A 23,392-nucleotide genomic window follows, 5' to 3' on the forward strand; every position below is an offset into this window, starting at 1 on the left:
AAGTTGGAGCTGATGCACCTTGTCTATATTGAAATATCTAGTGTGGAAAGGGAGGACGTGGAGGCAGAAGAGAAGGAAAGACAAAAGAATTACTCATTTTTAACTGCCTCTAGTGATACTAGAGATCTGAAAGGAAAAAAAACAACGTGTCTAGCATCTTAGCAGTAGGCAGATGCTGCAATTTAATACATGGGCTCTTGAGTAAAAACGACAAGCTTTTTTGTCAGCGTCCTTAAAAGTGAACCTTTGCATTTATAAACATTTATTGTCATGCAAAAGAAAACATGAAATTCACTGGGGGAAAAATGTGGATGGGTACTGAAAACAGCTCTGAGGAATCAATTTAATTTAAACTTAAACTATTCAGTAGCTATTCAATTTGCCTCAGCTAGCTCATTTTAGTTTCAGACAAATGATATAACCTCATCCAGTCAGAACTGCTGTACTATAAAAACAGTGGTGGGTGGAGTCTGGAAATGAATCGTTACATAATCCAGTTTGGGCTTAAAAATAAATAAAAAGCTATCATTCTCCTGGTGGCTATATTTAGTAAAAAGGATATTGTATGCATTTTCTGCTTTGTTGCTTTGCTTATGCATATAGATGCTCCAAAGGAAAACCTGAATAAATAAATCAACTTAATGTTGATTTTAGGAAGCTCTAATCGCTTTCTTTAATGTCCCCACAGGTACCGGAGCTTAAAACATTTCAATTATGATGTCTGTCAGAGCTGCTTCTTTTCGGGCCGTACAGCTAAGGGGCATAAGTTGCATTACCCAATGGTGGAATATTGTATACCGGTGAGTACCAATTTACTGCCCATTCTTAAGGGATTGTTTTCATATTATTTGTAATCTAAATAATTTTTAACAGTCCTCTGACACCTTGATATTCGCCAGGCTTTCTTTTCCATCTGTCTTGTAGGGCCTGTCTTCTCACAGTTCTCTTTGAAAGTCATCTGGTGCTTCGCTAGTGCTGCTGATTTTTGTCAGGCACTGTGTTCAAATTCTGTAGAAACGGGGAGAATGGTTTAATCCTGGTACCCACTTCAGAAATATTCACTGAGGGAACTTCATTTCTTTTGTAAAAATAAAACTGGAATCTTGAATATAATTGCAGTGCTTGAATGTGTGCACATGCATATGCACTGTTTTAAGAGAACATGTTTGAGAAAGGGACTCACTTTACTACTGCCATAACACATAATAATGTTTTATACTCATAGAATCAGAAAATCCTGAGTTTGAAGGCCCACAAGGATCATCTTAAAATAGTTTTAAAGATTCATGGTCTTTGCTTTTGTGTTGAAGATCTATTGCTTGCATCATGAAGTTGGACAAATGTTGTGTTTCCTCTTGAGTAATTACTGTTTACACAGTTGTTTAAAAATTGGTTGGTTGGCTGGAAGAAGAAAAAGAACTACTTTTGATGGTTTCTAACTGGTAATAATTTGAGAGTTTTCCCTGTGTTGGCTAACAGAAATTAATTCACAATGTAATTTTTTGCTGATGAAATATTCAAACAAGATTTTTCTAAGGAAGTTTGTAAGACATTATTTTAAGTGCAGGATTGGGCACCACTTTTGTGGGATTCTTTTTTTTTTTTTTAAGACTAATCTGATAGCTTTTCAGAAGAATTTTCATTCAATCATAAAATTTAATAGTATAATATGTATATAATTTAAGTAAGAGTGCTAAAAGTTCTGTATGCTTAGAACAAACTCAGATCAGAAATGACCCATTATATGAACAGAATTAAGATATGGCTATTTAACTTACATAATCAGTACCTATATGCAGTTCATTTTAACTATTATTTGAGTTGAGTTACAATTGAAGAACTGATTTCACAAGAAGAATCTAGTGCTATTGATTACTGAATCATAGGATCATTTTGAGTTGGAAGGGACCTTCAGAAGTCATCTAGTCCAGCTCCCATGCAAACTAGATAATGTCATTCAGATCCTCCTCCAGATATTGCTACAAATTGATCCTCAAAGATGATAGAGCTATGAAAAAGGTCACCTTTACTTACTTTACTTACTTTATTACTGCTGTTTATAGCAATGTCCTGTTATTGTTGGTGTACTGATTTATTGCTAAGCCTCTCTACAATTTGAATTCAATGCAATATAGTATTCAAGAACTTGTGAAATTGTTTGCAGCATGTTAGTAGAATAGCTTATATATTTAGATGGAATGATGCCCAAAAAATAGCATAGTGCTGAGTCTGTGCAATAAAAAAACAATAATAAAAATGGAGGTACCAAAGATTAATGAATTATTACTTAGAATCCATTAAATTACAATACAAATAGTCTGAACAGAAAGAGTGCATCTAGTCTGCTAAGATTAGCATGATTTTAGAACTTTATCAGCTTGATTCAAATGCAGGTCATGTTATTTTTGTGACCTGTGATGTATCAAGAGTACTAGCAATAATTAGAAAAAAACAAACACTTAACTGCTTGATAAAGCTGACATTTCAAACTGGAGCTTAATCACAGATTGAGGGAAAACCTTTTAATTGCCTTCCGGTAAGTTATTCAGTGTTGGGATATGAAGGGATTTCTCAGAAGCTTTGCTACTTAAATTTAATATAACTCAAAGAATGGCTTAAGGAATCTGCATTTAAAATTATATTTGCAAGAGGAAGATCCTCCACAGTGTTTGTGTCAGGAGGAATTCCTTTCATAATTTCAGAATAAGGTCAGATAGTTGTGTATTGCTACTGAAGCCCAATCCATAATGCCGTTTAGTGTTCTTCTTAGTTTACAGTTTGGTTCTGTTGATGCTGAAAATTGAAAAAATTTATGATAACTATTTTCGTCATATTTTTTTCTGTAATTCACTGTAATCCTACAGTTAGAATCCAGCATCTAAGTCAGGAATACTCTTAAGAACTTAGTTTTCTTTTAAATCCAAGCAGAAATAGTTACTGCATCAGTTTTCTTTCTCCAAACTATTTTGACTTTACAACTCCTGTATTCCATAGCAAACCCTTAAAACCAGCTAATTTGATGTAACATACGGATCTCAGATCAGCAATGCCAAAAACTTTGTCATTGCAAGCTTGATTTCTGTTGAGGTCCTGACCTCTGTGTCACTACACACACACCTGGCACAGCCATTAACTTGAGGAACTTTTTTTTTTAGCCTCTCTGTGCAAAATAGTGGTTGCAAAGGTTAACCTCTTCAAGGAAATCAAAAATAGCGAAGACGAAATGGATTTGACGTGTTGACAGAGAGAACTCTAAAATAATTCTTGGTGCATCTGAATACAATTGGAATCAACTGACTGTATGTCACTTCAGGACATACCTCTCTGTTCTAGGAGCTCTCTTCTATGTTATCTTCCATTACATTTTGTTTGCAAATGGACTACTGTAAATTTTGAATGACTGGGTCTTCAAAAGAATTTAATGTGGTGTCCAAAATAAATATTTTCCTAATGACTGTGTTTTTTAATTTTAGTATTTTTTGTTGGCAGTTTACCTTGCAAAATAAATGAGCATAATTTTATTACCTTAAAGAAGCTCAGAACAGGATAAGAAAGATGTCAGAAAGCATTAGCTGAATTTTACTTTACCCTAGAGTGAAAATTTTGCTTCAGGCACAATAAGGCTTATCTGCAATAGTGCCTGCTAAGGCTCCTCCTCTAGGTAAGTCATCAAAAAGCTTAATGGCTACTGACAGACAGAGAAGACAGTTACATTCCTGAACATTAAGCAGCCTCGATGTTTTCTAAGCAACTGACATAAGAAAGTCAGTGGTTTCATCTTGACAAGTTTCTCAATTCACTGAGGGTGACACTTCACTGTTAACAAAACAGGGTTGTTCTATGGGGAAGATTAGAGAAAACAGCAAGAATGGGCAAATCTGAGTATTTTATATGCAAAACATTGCTTCCAGCTGTGGAGCTCAGAGATTATTACTCCTTTCCCTGAAAAAAAAAAAAAAAAAAAAAAATCTTTGATATCAAGCAGCTGCTCAACATGCTTTCCTCTAAGTCTCTCTGTTCCGGTTACTCAGCTAGCTACCTTATATGATCTGCTACTCTTTTGCAACTTAACTTGTAAAATTCTGAGTTTAAAAAGTTGCTTTTGAAATTACAGCTTGATTTCATAGCTCACAAAATTTGTAATGCCTCTTGGTGAAAAAGTGCTATGAAGTGCCTCTATTAGAAAGTGATCAGAGAAAGGTCATCTTCATAGTTCTACACAGTGTAAATATCGCTGATCCACTAGTGACAGACATAAATACATTTCTTGTGTCTTTAATAACCTGATTTTTTTGTGGTATCTTCTCTCTTTCCTCTATCGAGGACCATGAGATGCTACTTAAAAGTGCAGGTGTGTTGCCGAATGAGAAGGAATGTGTAAATTTGAACATATGCTCAAGTTATTGGAGAATTGGTTGCATCTGTATCAATTTAAAATATATGAATGTATGAGGGTTGCTCTAAAAGTAATGCTTCCTATTTTATTCTGTTGGCCCACAGTGTCAGAGGCAGATGTTGGTGGTATAGCAGCAGCTATACCAGAGGCTGAAGCTTCCCACTAATATTCCATTAGATTTTGTTACTGTGTGACAGATGGCAGCAGAGGGGCAGTCTGAAAAAATGGAGTCTGACATGGAAGTGCAGATGGAGCAAAGGTGTGTCACTGAATTTCTCCATGCAGCAAAAAGTGGCACCCATTGACATTGATAGACACTTACTGAATGTTTATGCAGATAAAGCGGTGGATGTAAGCTCAGTGAGGCAGTGGATGGTGCATTTCAGTAGTGGTGGCTGTTGTTGTTTCTGTGGAAATAAATAGGAGGCATTCATTTTGGAGCAATTGACATGTGTGAATATTTATTATATATCAAGTACAGTCTGGTTAGTGGTGCAGAATCTACTTAATGTTACAGATTAATCAAATGTCAAGAAAGAAAATATGGAGATGTAAAAAAGATTTTCTCTTAAAAAAATCTTAAAATTTACCTCTCTCTCTCTATATATATATCTATACACAGTATATACCTATTCATCTTTTAGAGCTCTCCCAACAGTTTTTTTTTTTACATTCTTTGTACTTTTTCCCAATGAAGAGTTGTCCTATTACTAATGCATGAAAAATATATCATGATCTTTTTCTTAACCTACTAGGAAAACTACGCCCAGCATCTTCTGTATTTTCTACTGTTTTCCATACAAATTCAAAAGTTGCTTAGGTATTGGTTTACAAGGATTTTTTTCTGGTTCTGCTTTGACTTATGACTCCATTTATTTCTGGCTGTGTGCTAAGAGTGCTAATGCTAGTTTGTCAGTTATTTCATATATTTTCTTTGAGACATAAAGAGAGTTTGTTAATTATTTATGTATGCCAGCCATGGATCTTAGTCATTCTTTCCTAAGCATTTTTTAAGAACTAAGGTTTTAAATTGAGGCTGACAGAATAGTCTTTTGCCTGAGAAGTTGGTTTGTTGGTTTTTTTTTTTCTTTGCTTTTTGGAGTACTTCTGTTATTAGTTTTAGTATTTGTGCTATTGACCTATGTGGACCTAAGCCAAGATGTCATGATGTAAGGTGTTGTACAAGTCACCTGTTGTTTCTAATTTAATAGATAGATTCTACACAGCAGCTCCTGGCTATTCTTTTTCAGAAGATAAATGTTACAGCACCTCTCTTTTGGCATGGTTTTTGATTGGATTGTGTAGTATGGCTATGGGCAAAAACATACAATAAATACTTCTAAAAGTTATGTCTTCATCCTGTGGAAAAAAAGGTCTTCTGTATCTTCTCAAATTTCACTGGTTAGTATTTATAATCCTCACTCAGTATGTAGTAAAATTAGTCTTTTCAAGGAACTAGATCAGTCTGTCATACCAAGTAAAGAGTACACCAGAGGAAAAGTTTGGCAGCCCACTGCACATTTATTTCTGTAATGTGTAGGTAGTAAAACTTTCATTCATTGGCCTTGGGACAGAGTTCCATCTGCTAGAGTTACTGTTGTGTGAGAAGAAGGAGCCCTCTGGACTTCACAGACCTTATTTGGATGATTCCATGTGTGTAGCAGATGCTTTCTGAGCATGAATTTGTGAGCCCTCTCTGAATTTTACCTGTATTAAAATCTGAGGGTTCAAACGTTTCTTAATCCCAAATGTGCTGATTTTGTTGCTACTCATTAAAGCCAGATGTCACAAAAAACATCAGTTTGATTATCTACTGTTTTTACTGCTACTCTGACCTGCATTACAGATTTTATAACTGCCTGTATTATACACATTAAACATATTTCCATATTCATGTATGGATTTTATGTTTTTACAATAGAAAATACAATTGAAGAAAAGTTTGTGTGACCTGCTGCTAGGCCTTTTACTAATAATTTAACTAATAAGTAATGGGGAAAGAATTACAAAACTGAAACACCCTTAACTGTTTTTACAGATACTCATTCACTTTGGCATCTTTTTATGTTAACATGCTTCTCCTTAAGCAGCATCTGCAGAAATACGGTCCACAGTTTGTTACAGGGTTTGGGCTGTAGACTGTGAAAGCCATGGCAAACCTGCAGCTAATACAGGAGGTGAATGGCCACTTAGTTTTTTCAAATTGCAGTTCCAAAAAAGAAACACTGCTCCATGTGGTGGGTACCATTCTATTTAAGTGTACACAGTTTGGTCTGAAAAACAGGAGGACTATAAAGTCAAATTGTATACTATTGTTTCTGTCCATGGACATCTGTTATAGTCACTTTCACCTTCTATTGTCTCTTTCACCCTCCCTGTCTATTTTGCTTTGCATCCCTGCTTTGGAAACAGCGATTGAGTAGCATTACCAAAGCAGTGTTGTCATTACTACTGTGATTATTTCTAATTAAACCGATCCTTAAAAGCAGCTGTGCCAATTTAAATTCTGTTCTAAATTCCAGCTGTGGGAGTGACATGGATAAGCATTTCTTGGTTTTGGAAAAGGCTGTGTCAGTGAGGACCAGTAGAAAAAGCTTCTTCAGGGAGCTTTTGCTTGTTGTAATTGGTAATTTTAGACTTGCAAAATCTTGGGACTGATTTTCTTAGCAGCCTCATAGTGTGGTAGTAAGGAGGATGCTGTTCCACTCTGTAGGTTTGTTACTTCAGGCACGGGTTGTTCTTACCAGATCTGCTTCTGACTGTGCCTCTGAATAGCGCCCACAGGACAGTTATAATTTTGTCTGCTGCAGCTATTTCTTGGCCCTGGAATGATACAGATAATTGTAAAAATCTGTAGGAAGAGATCTGGTAACATGAGAAAATTCTCATTAAAACTTGGCTCTTGCAGGAGAGAATGCTTTAGCACTTACTGCTTCTATCCCATTATAAGGTTTTTCAGTTCAGGTATGTAATAGCAGGCATTGAATATTTTGTGGCAATTTGTGAATATGTGGGGCTGTATAAACTCTGTGATCTATTGGCTTTTTTGGTTTTTTGTTTGTTTTTTTTTGTTTTTCAAAGTAAAGCCATTTCTGTTAGCTGTATTTTTTTTCAACAAAGCCATTGCAAGGCTTTAATTTTTTTCTGTGAAGGTGAGTAACAAGATTGATGTGCATGAGTATACTGTCAGAATTACTTTCAGTAACTGATAGGATCCCCTTACATCTGGCAAACTTTGGTCTTTTCAGTTTTATAAGACTGTAAATGCTCAGCTTAAGACTTGAACCTGTTTCAGTTTTTCTCTAATTTATGAAGTAATTGGTAAATCTAGTGCATTCATTGCTGGAAGTTTGAAGCCTTGCTGCTTTTTTCTAATAGAAGGGAGTTTGTAGATGCATTCCCATTATAAGTGTGCTGTAATTCACAACACTAAAAAGACGTTTTTAACATCGCTAACATTTTGAAGTTCTTCCTTCTTCCAGGAGAGTAGCAGCAGTATCATTGTCAGTACTATTTGGCAATGTTCAATTTAATTTCTTTTAACTTTTTAAGACAACATCTGGGGAAGATGTGCGAGACTTCACCAAGGTGCTGAAGAACAAGTTCCGCTCAAAGAAGTATTTTGCAAAACATCCACGTCTTGGCTACCTGCCTGTGCAAACAGTTCTAGAGGGTGACAACCTGGAGACGTAAGCTTAATTATAGAGCAAATGCTGTTAGCGTTACCGGTCTGCTCCATTAAAAACAAAAAAAAGTGAAACCAAAGAGCGGGCAGTTGTTTGCTTTGTTTGCAGATCTTGCCTGAATTTGAAAAGTACACGTTTTTATTTTGATAAGTATTTAGCCATGTAGCCATGTAGCAGTTAATTTTGGAGAGATCTTAGTGGTTGTTTTACCAAAAAAAAAACAACTTTTATAACCTTCAGGAGACTGGAGCCTTCTGGAACCTTCCTCTTTATATGGTCATGCTTAAGTTAGAAATTGCTGAGCTAATGAGGTTCCTACAAACTTCAGAAATACAGGAGGACTGTTAGAGCAGAGCACTGTCTATGTCTCCCCAGTTAATCACTGTGCTGACAGAAATACTCTTTATTTACTTAGGTAGTTGGTCGCTGTCAGCAAAGGAGGCTCTTATATGGAAAAAATCAAGATATTTTAACAGGCCACCAGAAATGGTTTCATGAATTGACTCCTTCTGATGTCTTGGAGTTTGTGGTTGCTTCTGCTTGTGTTGTCTAAACACTGCACCACTTAGTGACTACCAGCAGCCACTGTGGAACTTCAACATATGTGTTCTGCTTGTGTGGCAAAGCCCAGTGCACTTGTCCATGCTAATTTTGTGACCAAAGGATTGTGTGGTTGTTTGTTTTTTTTTTTTAGTAAACAAACCCCACTCATTATCGTTTAAGAAACAGAAGGAAGTAATCTGAAAACTGGCATATCTGATGGCCTGTGTTCTAAGCATAATGTACACACAGATGTTCAAATGTTATTCATCAGAGCAGTCCTTGACTGATCTGTATTTAACAACAATTATGTCACAAACAAAGGGAAGCAAAAGTTTGCCAAGGGTGCCAGGAATTTGAGTATCAAAACTGTAATCACAGGTTGGGGTGAAACTCTTTTGGCCTGTCATGTGGAAAATGCACAGATAAATTGCCGTGCTGAGGAAACTACTGGTATGGGTTCTCCCTGCCTCAGGTGACAATTCTCAGTAGTATGGTTCTTGAAAAAAGTTAAATTGGAAATCCTAAATGCTTATCATGACAGAATACTATATAATATATATTTACCTTAGATTATTTTTATGCAGTTGGAAAGTAAGCACTGATAACTTCTGTATACAGTGGGGTGTTTTGTTGTTGTGTTTTTTTTTCCCCAGTATGTTTTTGTAAGAGTATTTTCTAGTTAGTTTAAAAGGAATGCTCCAGTGCTTGACAGTATTTAAACAAATTGGTTGTGGTTTGCAAATTCCAGTTTAATCAGTAATACTGTTTTGGTATTTTTTAGAATGTGATTTTTAACAAAATGAAGTTTGTAACTCAGTCTCCTGTCTTTCCATGATATGCTGTAGTATCTGTTGCTGTCTCTTTTCAATGTCAGTTGTTGCTGGTTCAAATAATGAGTGGGTTGTTGGTTTAAATAATATGTGTTTCTCTAGCATTCTCCTGCTTAAATGTCTCCAAAGTTTGTTTCATAGTTTCTTTCTTTCTCTCTTTCCTTTTTTTGTCTTCCTTACAGTCCTATCACTCTCATCAGTATGTGGCCAGAGCAATATGAGTGAGTATGCAGAATCCCTTTGTCCAGATAGCTTTGATAGACTACTTTTCTCTAAGCTGAATTGCGGCTAATCTGATGTGCATGAGCTATAGGGCATGGCTGACCCAAAGCAACAACCCCCTTCAGCAATATTGTGAATTTATTTATTTGTCATCAGTCTAAATTACTTTAAAATAATTCTACCTATATCATGAATTGCTTTTGACACCAATATTTTTATTTTTTTTTTAATAGCCCTTCTCAGTCTCCACAGCTATTTCATGATGACACACACTCCAGGATAGAGCAGTATGCTACTAGGTAAGAAATGAACAGACCGTTTCTTGCCAGTACAGTGCATTTTGTGATTGATTCTTGCTGATTTTAATCTACTCTACTGGCTGGGCATTATTTATTAAAAAGAGATAATTCTCTGTACTCAGAAGTCAAACATTTTTAAATCATCAGCTTCTGAATACAGTCATATTAAATATAAAGTAGATGCTTTCAATCTGTCAACTGTCATACAAAATGAAAACTTGCAGAATTACTATATTATTTCTGAAATGCGCTGTTTTCCTTTTATTTCATTTTTAACTTTTGGGAATAAACTTAGCTTGTTGATATATAGTTTCTCTCAGATGTATTTTAGAGCCAACTTTTACTTTTGTGATAGGCTGGCACTATTCATTGCCATTGACTTATAGCAGAGGATATATTAATTACAGACATTTTACAACCTTTATAGGGTCACCCAAGACCTTTTAGGATATAATGCTTATTGTACTGAGTCCATCTCTGTGCTTGAGTGTTTCATTGAGCTCTCTTCTGTCTCTTTGTAGCCAATGAGATTTAAGCACTAACCAGAGCTACTCTTTCAAAAATAAACAAAGACAGTCTGCTTATAGGCAAGACAGAAATTGATCCATATTCCCACAGGAACTGACTTGGTTTTGTTTTGGGTGTTTTTTTTTCTGTTGTAATCGATCTATGCATCCTACAAACAAAATGAACTTTTTCAGCTTTTTGAATAAACATTAAAAGCTTATGTTCAAGTTACCTATTTGCTACTGTAATCTTACTTATGGGCAGCATAAATATAGCTTCAAAACCTAGGCAACATAGATGTTTGTTAACATGTGATGTTACCTATCACATGATCTTTGTGAAGATGGAAAAATGGAGCTGAAACTGATGCTGAAAGATTGTCTACTGTGTCAGCCTCATCTCTTTTCTTTTTTGTCTTTTTTTTTTATCTCAACAAACTGCATTTTCATTCTTCTTTAAAAATATAGTATATTGTCAAAGTTGTAGTATGTGTCAATTACTCGGAACATGTCCTTCATATAAATCAGCCAGTGTTTCTTTGAATCTATGACTTCTTACTGCTTTAACCACCTGAAAACTATGGATAAGTCTACCATCGGTACACAAAGAAATCAGAGTTCTCTACAGAGATGTAAGAATTCATTGTCCCTTTATGTCCTTTCTTCAGTCTGTAATGCCACGATGGCTTCCTGTGTCCCGATGAGGCTATAACTATGTACCCCATTAAGAATCAATGGAGTTCCCAAGTACTGTAAGCTAGTTTCCCTCTTCTCCTCCTCAAGTCTGCCCTTCAGTTGATTAAATTTCTAAATGTGGACTATGCACTGTTTAGGGCTTTTTCAGGATGCAAAGCCCAACCTGCACCTGCTATGCGCAAAAGGTGGTTAGCTAAATAACAACAAACAAAAAACAAACAAACAAACAAAAACATAACCATCCAACCTAATTTTTCTACTCATAAGCTATCTAGAAGTTTTCAAGGTATTTTTCCTCCAGTAATAAAATCTAAAAAATGAAGAGATAATTTACTCTGTAGCTTTCATAATTTTTATTGTGTGCTTTCTAGGTGAATCTGCTACCATGAATATTTCACATATAAATTAGTAAATATTTTCATTATCCCGATCCTTTCATCTAAGCTTCTTTCAAGAAGTACTATGTTGATGGAAAATAGACCTGTTAGCCAATTAGTAAAGGATTTCAGTGTTTTGAAATATTTGTTGAAAAGTGTTCATAACTGTAAATAGTTATGCATACCACAAGTGAAACTGGCAGTCAACCTTATGTTTATGTGATTGTCTTTTCAGTAGAGGAAATAACTAGGATCATGTTAAAAAGACTGTATATTGAAAACAGTGTATTAGGGTTAAAACCTTTATTGTCACTGTTTGAAGAACATTCAAGTCTGTTTTCTGATAACAATTCCTATGGTTATGTTGTGTCTCAGCAAAAATCCTATGTACATATAATACGTATCTGCAATCAGCTGCCTTTTTCTTCTGTGTCACCTCAGAGTTGCTTCTAGTACACTTTCTCAGCTTTCAGTTTGTCTCTCACCTGAAGGCATTTTGCAGCAATGGAGTTCCTTTCCTGTCTCCCTCTTCTGTCTCTTGGCTTCCCATGCTATTCTAAGCAAACCCTCACTAAATGGTGTAGATTGAAAACCTGACAATAGCAGTAGAATCTGCCTTTGCAAGATAGTTTTACTGACTTAGAAATTCAGGGAACACAGCTCTCTGAAAAAAATGCTTTACCACCTTATATGACAAGGGGATATGAAGATGAGTTTAAAACCAGCAATGTTTCATGAGAGTCTTAAAGATGCTGAGCTGAAAAGTATTACAAAGTACAAAGTATTACAAAGACTTGCAAGCACCCTGTTTGTGCTTGTTGCTTGCTAGGAGCTAGAGCTGCTTGAGATGGCTGACAGCAGAGATAGCTTGGATGTCTTGAGTCACTTAGCAGCTTTTCCGCCCTTCAGTTGAGGTAGCCTCCCTTTAGGACTCAGCATTGCACTGGTAGGCAAGGTGATCAAGACAACTTCAACCTGTGCATGCTTTCACTGATGCTCCTCAACTCTGAGGAATACTAACAAGCATACAGATGGGCAAACTTGTTCCATGCTAAAAAAATACACTGGAGTTCTTTTTTTTTTTTTAATTTTTATTTTTAGGTCTTTACCCATTGCTTTCAAAAATAAAGTTTGAAGATGCTTGTAATAACACATATTGCACTTGCAAATTTGAGTGTGAAGTTTAAGATGTCTTTACAGCAAATGAAATACCTGTATTTATATGCATAGTGTCAAGTGTTTCTAGACTCTTACATGTCTTACATAAATAAAGTATATCTTCCCTAGAAAGCTGAATAGATAGAAAATTCCTGAAATAGAACAGAGGGTTGTTGTGGTGCTAGTGATAAATTTACTAAAGTGAGAAATGCTCATGTGCAGTAGTCCAGGTTTAAGCAGAATTTGCTATGAATCAGAGTTTCTTTCACACTTCTACAAAAACAAGCAACCTTCAGGGTAAAGAAGCGCGCAACTGGAGAGATGCAACATTTTTTATTTCCTACATTCTGGAGCAAATTCCTTCTTCTGCTTTCTCATTGGTTAAGTACTCCGGGTTTGCAGCCTATCCAACTCTTCTAATTCCCTTAGCAGATGTGCCATCCCTGTTTACTACTTGATTAACCCCTCCCTTTTCTCTTCCTCTTCTTGTTTAGGTTTTGTTATAGTTTATTATGGTATGCTGAGATAACATCTTGTAGTTAACCTTATCCTCTGGGAATTATTCAGACCATGGAACCAGTTTGTACCAGTACTTCTCCTGAAGTTTCTCAAAAATGCCTATCTTCTATTCTACAAGCAGGAATTTCTTGTATCCAAGCTCTGCAGCACCTCTTTGACGTCAGTACAACTTACTGTTATGCACAACCGACATTTCTTTCCCCACACTTAGATATAGAACACATGCTTGTTGTTCGCAGCTTAGGAAGTAGAATTAGTTCATTGTAGCATAAGTTTCTCATAAAAGCTCTCTGAATTGTAGGGTATTTTCTGGTGGGTAAATCTACGTATTTATTCCTATTCATGTGTACGAAAGTTACCACATCTGAGCTGTTTCTAAGCAGAAGTGATCTTCTCAGTGCCTCTTTTGAAACTGTTCAGCACGATCTCTGAAAGTCATGGTCTTTCCCTGCCTTTCAGGCTTGCACAAATGGAAAGGACCAATGGCTCCTTCCTCACAGACAGCAGTTCCACCACAGGAAGCGTGTAAGTAACTCTTGCTCATTCAGGCTGCTAGGAACCTTGGTTATAGGTGTAGATTATAATCCTCTGTAAGCTGTAACACGGAATTTATTTTAGCTCCAGTGACAGCAACAAATTAGTATGACCCCAAGAAGACCTGGCTAAATTTCATTTTTCCAAGAATTAGTTGTATAAATGGGTGATTCTTGTTTGGTGAAATAAGGCAACTGTACATTTATCAGCCACTCCACTTCAAAAATGAGGAAATTTCATGTCACTGGAAAAAAATCACAATTCTGTTGTTTCTATTTTGTGTTCCTTTCCTGCTTTTATCATAGTACAAAAGAAAACTTCTGTGTCAAAGTAGGCAGTGGAATGGATTAATAATTTTTGCTACCACCCAGAACAGTTTTATTCGTTGCAAGAAAATGATCAATACTGCAAGCTATACAGAAGAGTGTTGCTATTTCTCGCTTAGGTATCAGTTTGCTGGCTACTGATTCATGTTTGTACTCGGGAAATTAAACATAGTCCTACATAATTTTATCAAAGCTGTTTTCCTTTTTAACGGTGTGACATTTTTATTATAAAATGCTTTGTTAAAATGAATTGATGAACCTGAAAAGCATAAAACCCTTTTAATTACTGATGAATTAAGTACAGCTTTTTTTAGTGATAAAATACATTGATGTTTTAACCATTCTGTGTCTTCTGTTCTGTTAATTAAATCAATGTGGTGGGACCCTGCCTCTTTACAATTATTAACTAATATAATAAACCTTTTTTAAGGGAAAACAAATTAGTTAGTTAGAAAATGCTGTTATTCTCAGTATACTTTCATTTACTGTTTTAAAATCTGACTATGAAATTACCCCCAAATTTACTAACAATGTGAGATTTTAAATATTCTGCTCCAAAGAAGCACTTGCAATAACCTTCAAATTCTTTTCCATTTGATAAGCTCTACTTATATAAAGCTGATTTTTTTTCTCCCATGTGTAACTGGGAAACCAATGGCAGAAGTGCAGCCAAACAGTTTCCTTTCGGCTTCCCAAAAGAAAGAAAAAAAAGTACTGTTGTTTGGTAGGGAAAGCTGGTAACCTGAAAGCAGCAAAATGCTTATACGCTTGATTGAGTTGTATATTTTGGATTCAAAGAATGTGCACATATAAGAGAAATGTACATGATAAGACCAAACAGCCATCCATTCTAATAGTAATAGGAGATTTGTGCATTTAATTTTTATTGGCAATTCAGCTGCTGATTTTTAAATGCAATTTTCTTTCTTACCTACAAAAATATTCTTTATTTTAAAAAGAGGGGTGAACATGGTGAATGTGTGTATAAAATTGGTACAGAGACTTTACAAATTTGTGTCTCAGTCCTGTTGTCAGAAGAGAACTATTGCACAAGAAAATATAGAGAAGTTCAGAGGCCAAAGAGGACAAAAAAGCTGTTTTACCCAGAGGCACTTTTTTTTTAATTTGTGGATAACACTGCATATTTCTATTAAGCTACATGCAGAAGTACTCATAAAATTCTGAAGAACTGTCATTTAAAACTTGTAATTAAATTATTGTAGAAAACAGAAGATCCCAAACTTAGGATGTATTAAATGTTTCTTCATAAGATCAGGATCCCAGTTTCGTTCATAATTCACCTACAGGGAGAACATTGGGAATCTAGCTTTATAGCTCAGCTCTATTTTTTATTGTTTGACAGCTTGACATTAAAATATGCATGCTATAATCATTCTGTATAGACTGAATTAGAAGGAGCAATTTGTAGCTTGGATGTGCATTTTTCAGCTCAGAGGCATCTGTGGGAAACCTGAGAAAAATCTCATTTTCTTATATACTTTTGAAGCTTTAGGAGATTTCTGATGATTTTAAAATCAAATTCTCTCTTTGAAATTGGAGTTACCCTCTGTAATCTTTATCAGTCCTCAGTAATCCCACAGCTTACTGTGGACCTGTAACAGAACCAAAGTTGCACTTAGTATTGGAAGAGCACTTGCTTTAGCCTTGTCAGGTTAGCAAGTTCATCAGCAGTAAGTTTAACACACTTCATTCTTCAGAGTGTACGTGTAAGAATTTTTCTTCATTGAAGAATAACCACGAAGGAAGACTAAGGAGAGACAACAAGGTAGCTTCCACTGTTGGTTAAATATCATGAGGTTTCTTTACAGAAATGAAAAATAAATCATTCTTCAATGAAATGTTCTTTTTTAATTAACCTCTTGTCTTGAATATCTTCATGATATCCCTTGACTCTTTAGGAATTTCTGCACTCCACTGGGACGTGAAAATTCTACTAAAATATGTATTTTCCTGAACTGGAAAAGTATTTGTAGACAGCAAAAAATATATTTGCTATAGCATGCCCATTCTCTTAACAACAATTTAACTATCTCATGTTTTAATTTTCTCACATAATAGCATTAAAGACTTTTCATAAGGAGAAATGAAGACTTTTCAACAAAGAAGGTTAAATGGTATTCCTTGCGGAAAGCCATGCCTTACAATTTGACAAATCACAGTGTAGGAAAATGAAAAGACAGAAGACATTTTTAGAGAAATAGGAGAATGTATTTTTCTTATTCCTGTAATGTATGAACCATCCTAGCTAGCCCACACTGAAATTAATTTTGCTGGACAATAGTATAAATTGTTAGTGTGTAAACATGAATGTTTAGTAGCTATTTTTTTCTTTTTTTTCTTTCTTTTTTCTTTTTTTAATGAATGCCTTTAATACCAGTCGTTTTAGTGTCTGCAATGCAGTTGATGGCACTTTATAGTCAACTGAAGATATTTTTCTTATTAAGGAGCTGTGCACTCAGGTGCAGGGGTAGGAGCAAGCAACGAACAACAGTGATACGTAGAGCTATCACTGCCACTCAATGTCTTATGAGTCAAAATAGAGTCCCAGTATATAGCATCTAAATACTATGACATAGTGTAAATGGTTAAAAAGCAACTTGTCATAGTGAGGAATTAGGTCTAGATTAAAGTTAAAGACCAAAACAGCATTTCAGAGTACCTTCTTGACCCTGCTCTGAATATTTGGCATCACATCAGTAGGCCAAGGTATGCTTTATTTGAACTAGAATACATGGTGCTTGATATGAAAAGAACACTGTTGGAAAAACGAGGATAATGGAGGAAGGAGAATTGCAAATATACTAATCTCTTACTATCTAAAATCTTAATCAGGTAAAATAACAAATAATAATAAAATAATAATAGTAATAAAATAATAATAATAATAATAAAAATTGGGGTGCATTAAAAAGAGCGTGGCCAGTAGATCAAGGTGATCCTCCCCCTCTACTCTGCCCTGGTGAGGCCTCATCAGGAGTACTGCGTCCAGTTCTGGGCTCCCCAGTACAAAAAAGACAGGCACCTCTTGGAAAGAGTCCAGCAGAGAGCCACAAAGATAGGGAAAGGCCTGGAGCATCTCCCCTGTGAAGAAAGGCTGAGTGAACTGGGTCTGTTTAGCCTTGAGAAAAGAAGACTGAGAGGGGACCTGATCCAGGTCTATAAATATCTAAGGTGTGGGGGGCAGAATGGCGAGGCCGGACTCTTTTCAGCAGTGTGTGGAGACAGGACAAGGGGAAATGGCCGGAAACTGCAGCATAGGAAGTTCCGCACTAATGTACGCAAGAACTTCTTTACAGTGAGGTGACGGAGCACTGGAACAGGCTGCCCAGGGAGGTGGTGGAATCTCCTTCTCTGGAGATGTTCAAGACCTGCCTGGATGCCTACCTGTGCAACCTGGTGTAGGGAACCTGCTTTGGCAGGGGGGATGGACTTGATGATCTCTGGAGGTCCCTTCCAGCCCCTACAATTCTGTGATTCTGTGAAGCACTGACGAAAAGTGGCTGTCAGGAAATATGAGTTTTTCTCTCTACATCTCAGTCTTGATGAAGGAAAATGATGTGCACTGTTTTTTTGTCTCTTGCTCCCTTCATGCATTTCCTGAAATCGATCTGTTGAAAATACTTATTCAGAGAGAATAGGATATTTCAAATGCCATTTTCATTGGCTAGCCTTGTTGGGGTGTTCTTCTCGTTTGATGTGTACTTCTTTCAAAACTGAACTTCTGGAATGTTATTTTCACTGCTGTCTTGTATGATGGAATGCTGAAAAGGAACTGCAGTCTCTACTCTTGAAATAATTTTGTGCAGTTCTGCTTTTTTCTTGAGGTACGCAGAGTTCTCAGAAAAATAACCACCAAGAAGACTAAGGAAATTTTTTGGATGCTGTGTTTTTATGTTGGTGACCAAGTGCTGTCTACAACCAATTCTGATGAATAAAGTTCTGGATTTCTCAAAATTAAAGTATTTCCATGCCACAGAGCACATCTGACTCCTTTCAGTTGTAGGTCATTGTGGAGACCAGTGCCAGAACTCCTGTGCAACTAATGAATCTTAATTACTAGTGAGCCTTAATTACAGTCGTGAGATTTTTTGGTGCAGATTTAAGTTGCTGCTAATTGAAATAGTAATTCTGCAAGTTAGACTAGACTAGTGGTAAAATCATATTTTTGTTTTAGAAAACTGTTTTTATCAGATTTACCGTTAGCACATGAAAAAGACTACTATCGTTTGCAAGATATGATGCCTTTAAAAAGAACTGTCAATATTCACTCTGTCACATACAGACTCTGAAGCTCTAAGCCAATGAATGAGGAAGGAAGTGAATTTTTTCTCTGTACTTAATAACTGAGAGTCCAAAATTTAATGTTATCTGGAATCCTTCTTGAAGGAGGATTGGATTTATCTGTTTTGGTGTCACCTATAGGACACAACAGAGTGAAAAATATCTAAGTATTCCCACTGTAAATTCTTTCTTAAAAGTGGATTATGTGTCTTATTAAAAAATGAGGTTATACCTAATGTAAAATCTTGACAGAATTTAAGTTTTAATAAATTCTAATATAATAAATTCAACTTTGCAGAGCACTGTTAAAAAAATCTGTTTCAAATGACCTACATACTTGCTTAAAAACTAATTCATCATCTGAAAAAGCAGGCAGTATCTTTCTGATGCCTAATTAAAATAGGCAGACTAAACTACTTTACTGGATGAACCTTCCCTGACAACATCAACACTTCAGCACAAAAGAAGCTTAAAAGAAGTTACACTGTATCATTTAAATTAATATTTAAATAGTGTTTTGAAACCTGAAGGATAGAACTTTGTTTCTTTTAGTCTGCTTTAACACTGTGCTGCTTTGTTTGCTGAAGGTGTTGATGTTAAGATGCTACCACTTTCCTGCTTATTGCAGCTGTCTTAGTTTGTGTTGTGGGAACATCCTGCACGTTTCAATGGACACACAGTGTATCATGGTGTGTGAACCCCAACAGAGTTCACATCACTTTGGAAAAAACTTGATTATAAGGAGTGGAGTTTTTGGTTTATTTTGTTTTTACTAAAAGAAAAAGGATGGAGAAGTGCCATGGCATTTTCTTTATCACATCAGAACCTGGTCTGAACTTGATTAACTACACTTTTAATGGTTTTTTAAAATTTTTAAGGCATTTCAAGTAAGTCATTTGCAGTTTATATTCTCAGGTTCTTGTTTTCACAATTTCTGAACCACCAGCAGCATTTGTTCTTCATGCATACATTAAACTGTTGTTGTACACTACTACTAATCAATCCTGGTTTTCCTGTGCATTGTGTATTTATAAGCTTTTGTAGTATTTTTAGAAACAATTCATGAATTTGAATACAATTTGCTGAGATACACATCTAACATTTATACTTCAAAATCTTGCAGGCTTATTTCTTATTCTTAGTCCTTCCACATAAACAAGCAAATGAAACCTTTCAGTTTGATGAAGTTGTCTGTTCATGTAATAAGTGTGTTTTTGCTCTGTCTTAATCTGCATTGTTGTATTGCTCCAGAGAGGATGAGCATGCTCTTATCCAGCAGTACTGTCAGACACTGGGAGGAGAGTCACCCGTGAGTCAGCCACAGAGTCCTGCACAGATACTGAAATCAGTGGAAAAGGAAGAGCGAGGAGAGTTGGAACGCATCATTGCTGACCTTGAAGAAGAACAAAGGTGTTTCATAAGCGTCCTATTTAGTCTTTGAATTGTCGATTCATTGTTTGAGCTAAGTGTATGCCATGTATTGTTGTTGGAGAAGATGAAGAGAGATGCATTTAGGAGTCATTATTACAATGATTCCAGGAAAAAAAAAAAATAAATCAGCCAAGGCATGTCGTGTATGGCATAGCTTGGTTAGTTAGAGGGGGTGAGTCTACAATAAAACAGCATAGGTTCATTGTTTAGAATTTTTTCATAAACTGCATGTAAGACATTGTCTTTAAGCTTACTAATATTCTCTAGTTGGAAGTAATGATAGCACAATTTGATCTAAGGATGTTTTTATTTTAAATTGTTTACATCATCATTCTTGTCTTCAATATACCAGGAGTCTGCAGATAGAATATGAGCAACTAAAAGAGCAACATCTTCGGAGAGGAATTAACCCTCTTGCATCACCTCCTGACTCCATTGTTTCACCTCAGCATGCTCCTGAAGATGCTGAGCTCATTGCTGAAGCTAAACTTCTGAGGCAACATAAAGGGCGCCTGGAAGCAAGGATGCAAATTTTGGAAGATCACAATAAGCAATTGGAGTCTCAGCTTCACCGACTGCGTCAGCTACTTGAGCAGGTAAATGTATACTCATGTCTGTCTTTTCTGTCAGGTGACTTCTGCATGATGGATTTCTTGGTGGTGCAAAGGTGTTGGAATTTAACATAGGTATTTTCACTGTTGATTTGCTCTGTTGCAGTCAGTCATTTCTAGGGTGGAGACATTTTTCCTGCTCTATTCTGAACTACTGTGAATGTCAGATGAGCACAAAATGATTTTAAGTGCTGGAGTGATCATGGTAACTTAGGAAATACACACAAGTGCAGCATTTTTTTCCAGGTTTAAAAGCAGAGGGAAGAAAATATATACTTTTCCAAGTAGTGGTACCAGTCACAACCTGTATTTGACTTCAGTTTTCCAGTCTTTCCTTAAGTTATTTCATTTTGTTGCCACAGTCAGTCACTGAAACGTTTCTTGACATAGCAAAGACAGATTGCCAAAGATATTTCTAATATACAAAGGAACAAGTATTTCCATTCAGAAGTCCAGTTCTTAAGTAGCATGTTTTACCTATAAGCTACAGCAAAATGGTCTGCTTACAGGCAGGTGTTACAGTCAAGAGCCTTTTTGCAAATGCCAGTAGTTAGAGATGGTAGAGTTTCTTTGTTGGGGGAGGAAATGTTGATCATTTTTGAAGAACGTGCACATCTAGATACAAAAAAAATAAAATGGCAAATTCTACAAAGTGTTGTTAGAGATGTTAGCTTGCAAAACATTGTGTGTGGAAGCTTAAATGTATGAATCTTTTCCCAGAAGTAATCATGACCGTTGGGTCAGAGTCCAGTAAGGCAAAGAATTCCTGCCTTCCTCAAACTGGATGATTGGTTGTATGATTAGAAGATTTAACTAAGCTAAGAAATAGGCTGCATAAAACAAGTATCAGTATGATGTAAGTTCCTGCTGTTGATGATACCCTTACTACAGCGATGAAGGTGGTGGTGTTGTTCCTCTGGCTGGCTGGCATTTTTCTAGGCAGTCTTGGCATCATAGCATTAGGATGCATTTGTTCCAGTGACTTTCCTACCCCTCAAGCAGAATATTGTTGTTGTTGTTGCTGTTAATCTAGCATATTCAATCAGTGTTTGAGTAGTTTATATATTTAATAAGGTAGATAATTGGTGCAGCTGTTGATAATCATTCATGAAGTACCTTGGTAACTATTGCCAACACAAGGTGCTTTGGAGAGGAGTTTTAAACTTGTTAAGAAACTGTTGTAGAATAGAAACACGGAAGTTCTGCCAAAACTCCAGACAGTTTCAGCGTAGTGCTTAAAGCATGAGAATGTTCACCCTTTAATTTTTTTTCTAATTTGTCTGTAGATAATCTACTTAATATTATATTTTTGTAATCATTGAGTACCTTTATAGCGTTCTTAACAAGATCTTTAAGATATCCGTATATGTTGTGCTAGTGGGCAGTGGCTTTGAGGAAACAGCAACATTTTCTTCTTAGCGGTTCTGCCGCTGAATTTCTTTGAGTGTTCTGCAACTTTTGATTTCTGATAGGGTAAGGTAGAACAAAAAAGGTCTTTTGAAATATTTCTGATTTGTTTAAACCGCATTTGCTATATGCTTGCTCTTTTGCTTACTGTCCACCATCCCCCCCTTCTGGGGAGTCATGCTAGGCTTCTGGTTGTTTCTTGTGCTCTTCCCAAAGATGTTCCTATTTCTGTTCTGTCCTCTTCTAATGGAGTATTTGGTACCAAGTCATTAATTTAAGAAGATCTGCATTATTGCCTTTGTAGTGTATCTGTGATTTTTCAATATAGCTTTCTAAATACATCATTACTGTATGACTTTGTGTTCTTTTGACCTGCCCCTGAGCAGTTTTTTTGCAAGCTGTCTCCAAGGATGCTGAAGCTATTTAATTGAAGGGCCTTCAAAAACTTAAATAATTCAAAATCTCAGAATATGTTCTTTGGAATTTCTTTATGTCAACATCAATACAGTTTTGAAGCAGCACTGAATCATGTTACTGTCCTCGTTAACTTTCTGGAAAAATGACCGCTCTTCAGCATGTTTGTTTTTCTGTCTAGGCTGTTTACAGTGTGAAAGTATTTCCCTCTCTCACTGCTTGGGAAAGACTATTTCAGAAGCCAGCTGGAGATCAGCTGGAGTTTATTTATTTATTTCCTTTGTTTTTGTCAACTTTGTTTTTGTCAAAATGTTCCAATTACATTTTTAGTAGATGTAAAAAATTCCTTGTCTTGTTAATGAGACAGGATAATCTTCCATGCAAATTATCTAAGTCCAAATGTCAAAATACTCAACTATGTATTTCCTTTAGTAATAATTATTGGTGTTAAAGGACACCGCTGTCCATCTCACAACACTTTCTTCGTTGTGATTGGCATTTCATGTTCTCTGTTTCTTTCTTCTGTCAACAGCAAAACCCTTAATTTCTCTTCTCCACTCTGCTTCCTGACTGTTTTTTATTTTAATAAAGTGCCACTGAATCTAAAGTATTGAGACCTCTTTATGTAAGAAATATGGGTAGAAAATTAATGAAACTTAGAAACTCGTACAGTAAGTTAGATCTATATCAGAGCATTCAAAGACATTCTTTAGAAAGCACCTTTAGCAGAAAAGTGTGCGTGCTTCCTCACTGCATGTTTACCTTCTTCAGGTCACAATTCTGAGGTTAACATACTATTTTTATTTTAGCAAGCCCACAGGATTGGTAGCTGTCACACAATGTTGTCATTTTGTCTGCCTGATTGATTATAGTGCCAAAGCAGAAGGTGAAACAGAATTTGCTCGTGACAGCTTTGATATCACCATGGTATGTTAATAATATGGAAAAAAAATCCATTTTCACCTTTATTTTATACAGCTATTTTAGATACTACGTGTGCAAAATAGAATTAAGACTTATTATGAGGGGCATTGAAAGTCTAATTTGATTTTTCTTTGTCTGAACAACTGAATAATGGTTTCATGCTGGATTTGATATTGAACTTAATGGAAGTTAACATCATCTGTCAATGGAT

At 35.9% G+C, this 23,392-nt stretch overlaps 1 protein-coding gene across 1 annotated transcript in view; it reads left to right on the plus strand.

Annotated features, from left to right (window-relative positions):
* UTRN (utrophin) overlaps positions 1–23,392 on the plus strand; it is a gene marked incomplete at both ends in the record, with an annotated part of 311,326 nt that overhangs the window by 279,514 nt on the left and 8,420 nt on the right. The window contains 7 exons of the mRNA XM_079550328.1: positions 689–800; positions 7,949–8,085; positions 9,638–9,676; positions 9,911–9,976; positions 13,692–13,757; positions 19,646–19,804; positions 20,178–20,421. Of these exons, the coding sequence (XP_079406454.1) occupies positions 689–800; positions 7,949–8,085; positions 9,638–9,676; positions 9,911–9,976; positions 13,692–13,757; positions 19,646–19,804; positions 20,178–20,421 (823 nt within the window). The remainder of the gene's footprint in view (positions 1–688; positions 801–7,948; positions 8,086–9,637; positions 9,677–9,910; positions 9,977–13,691; positions 13,758–19,645; positions 19,805–20,177; positions 20,422–23,392) is intronic.

Source organism: Tetrao urogallus, assembly GCF_951394365.1.
Source record: "Tetrao urogallus genome assembly, chromosome: 2".
In the NCBI taxonomy this organism is placed as follows: Eukaryota; Metazoa; Chordata; class Aves; order Galliformes; family Phasianidae; genus Tetrao; species Tetrao urogallus.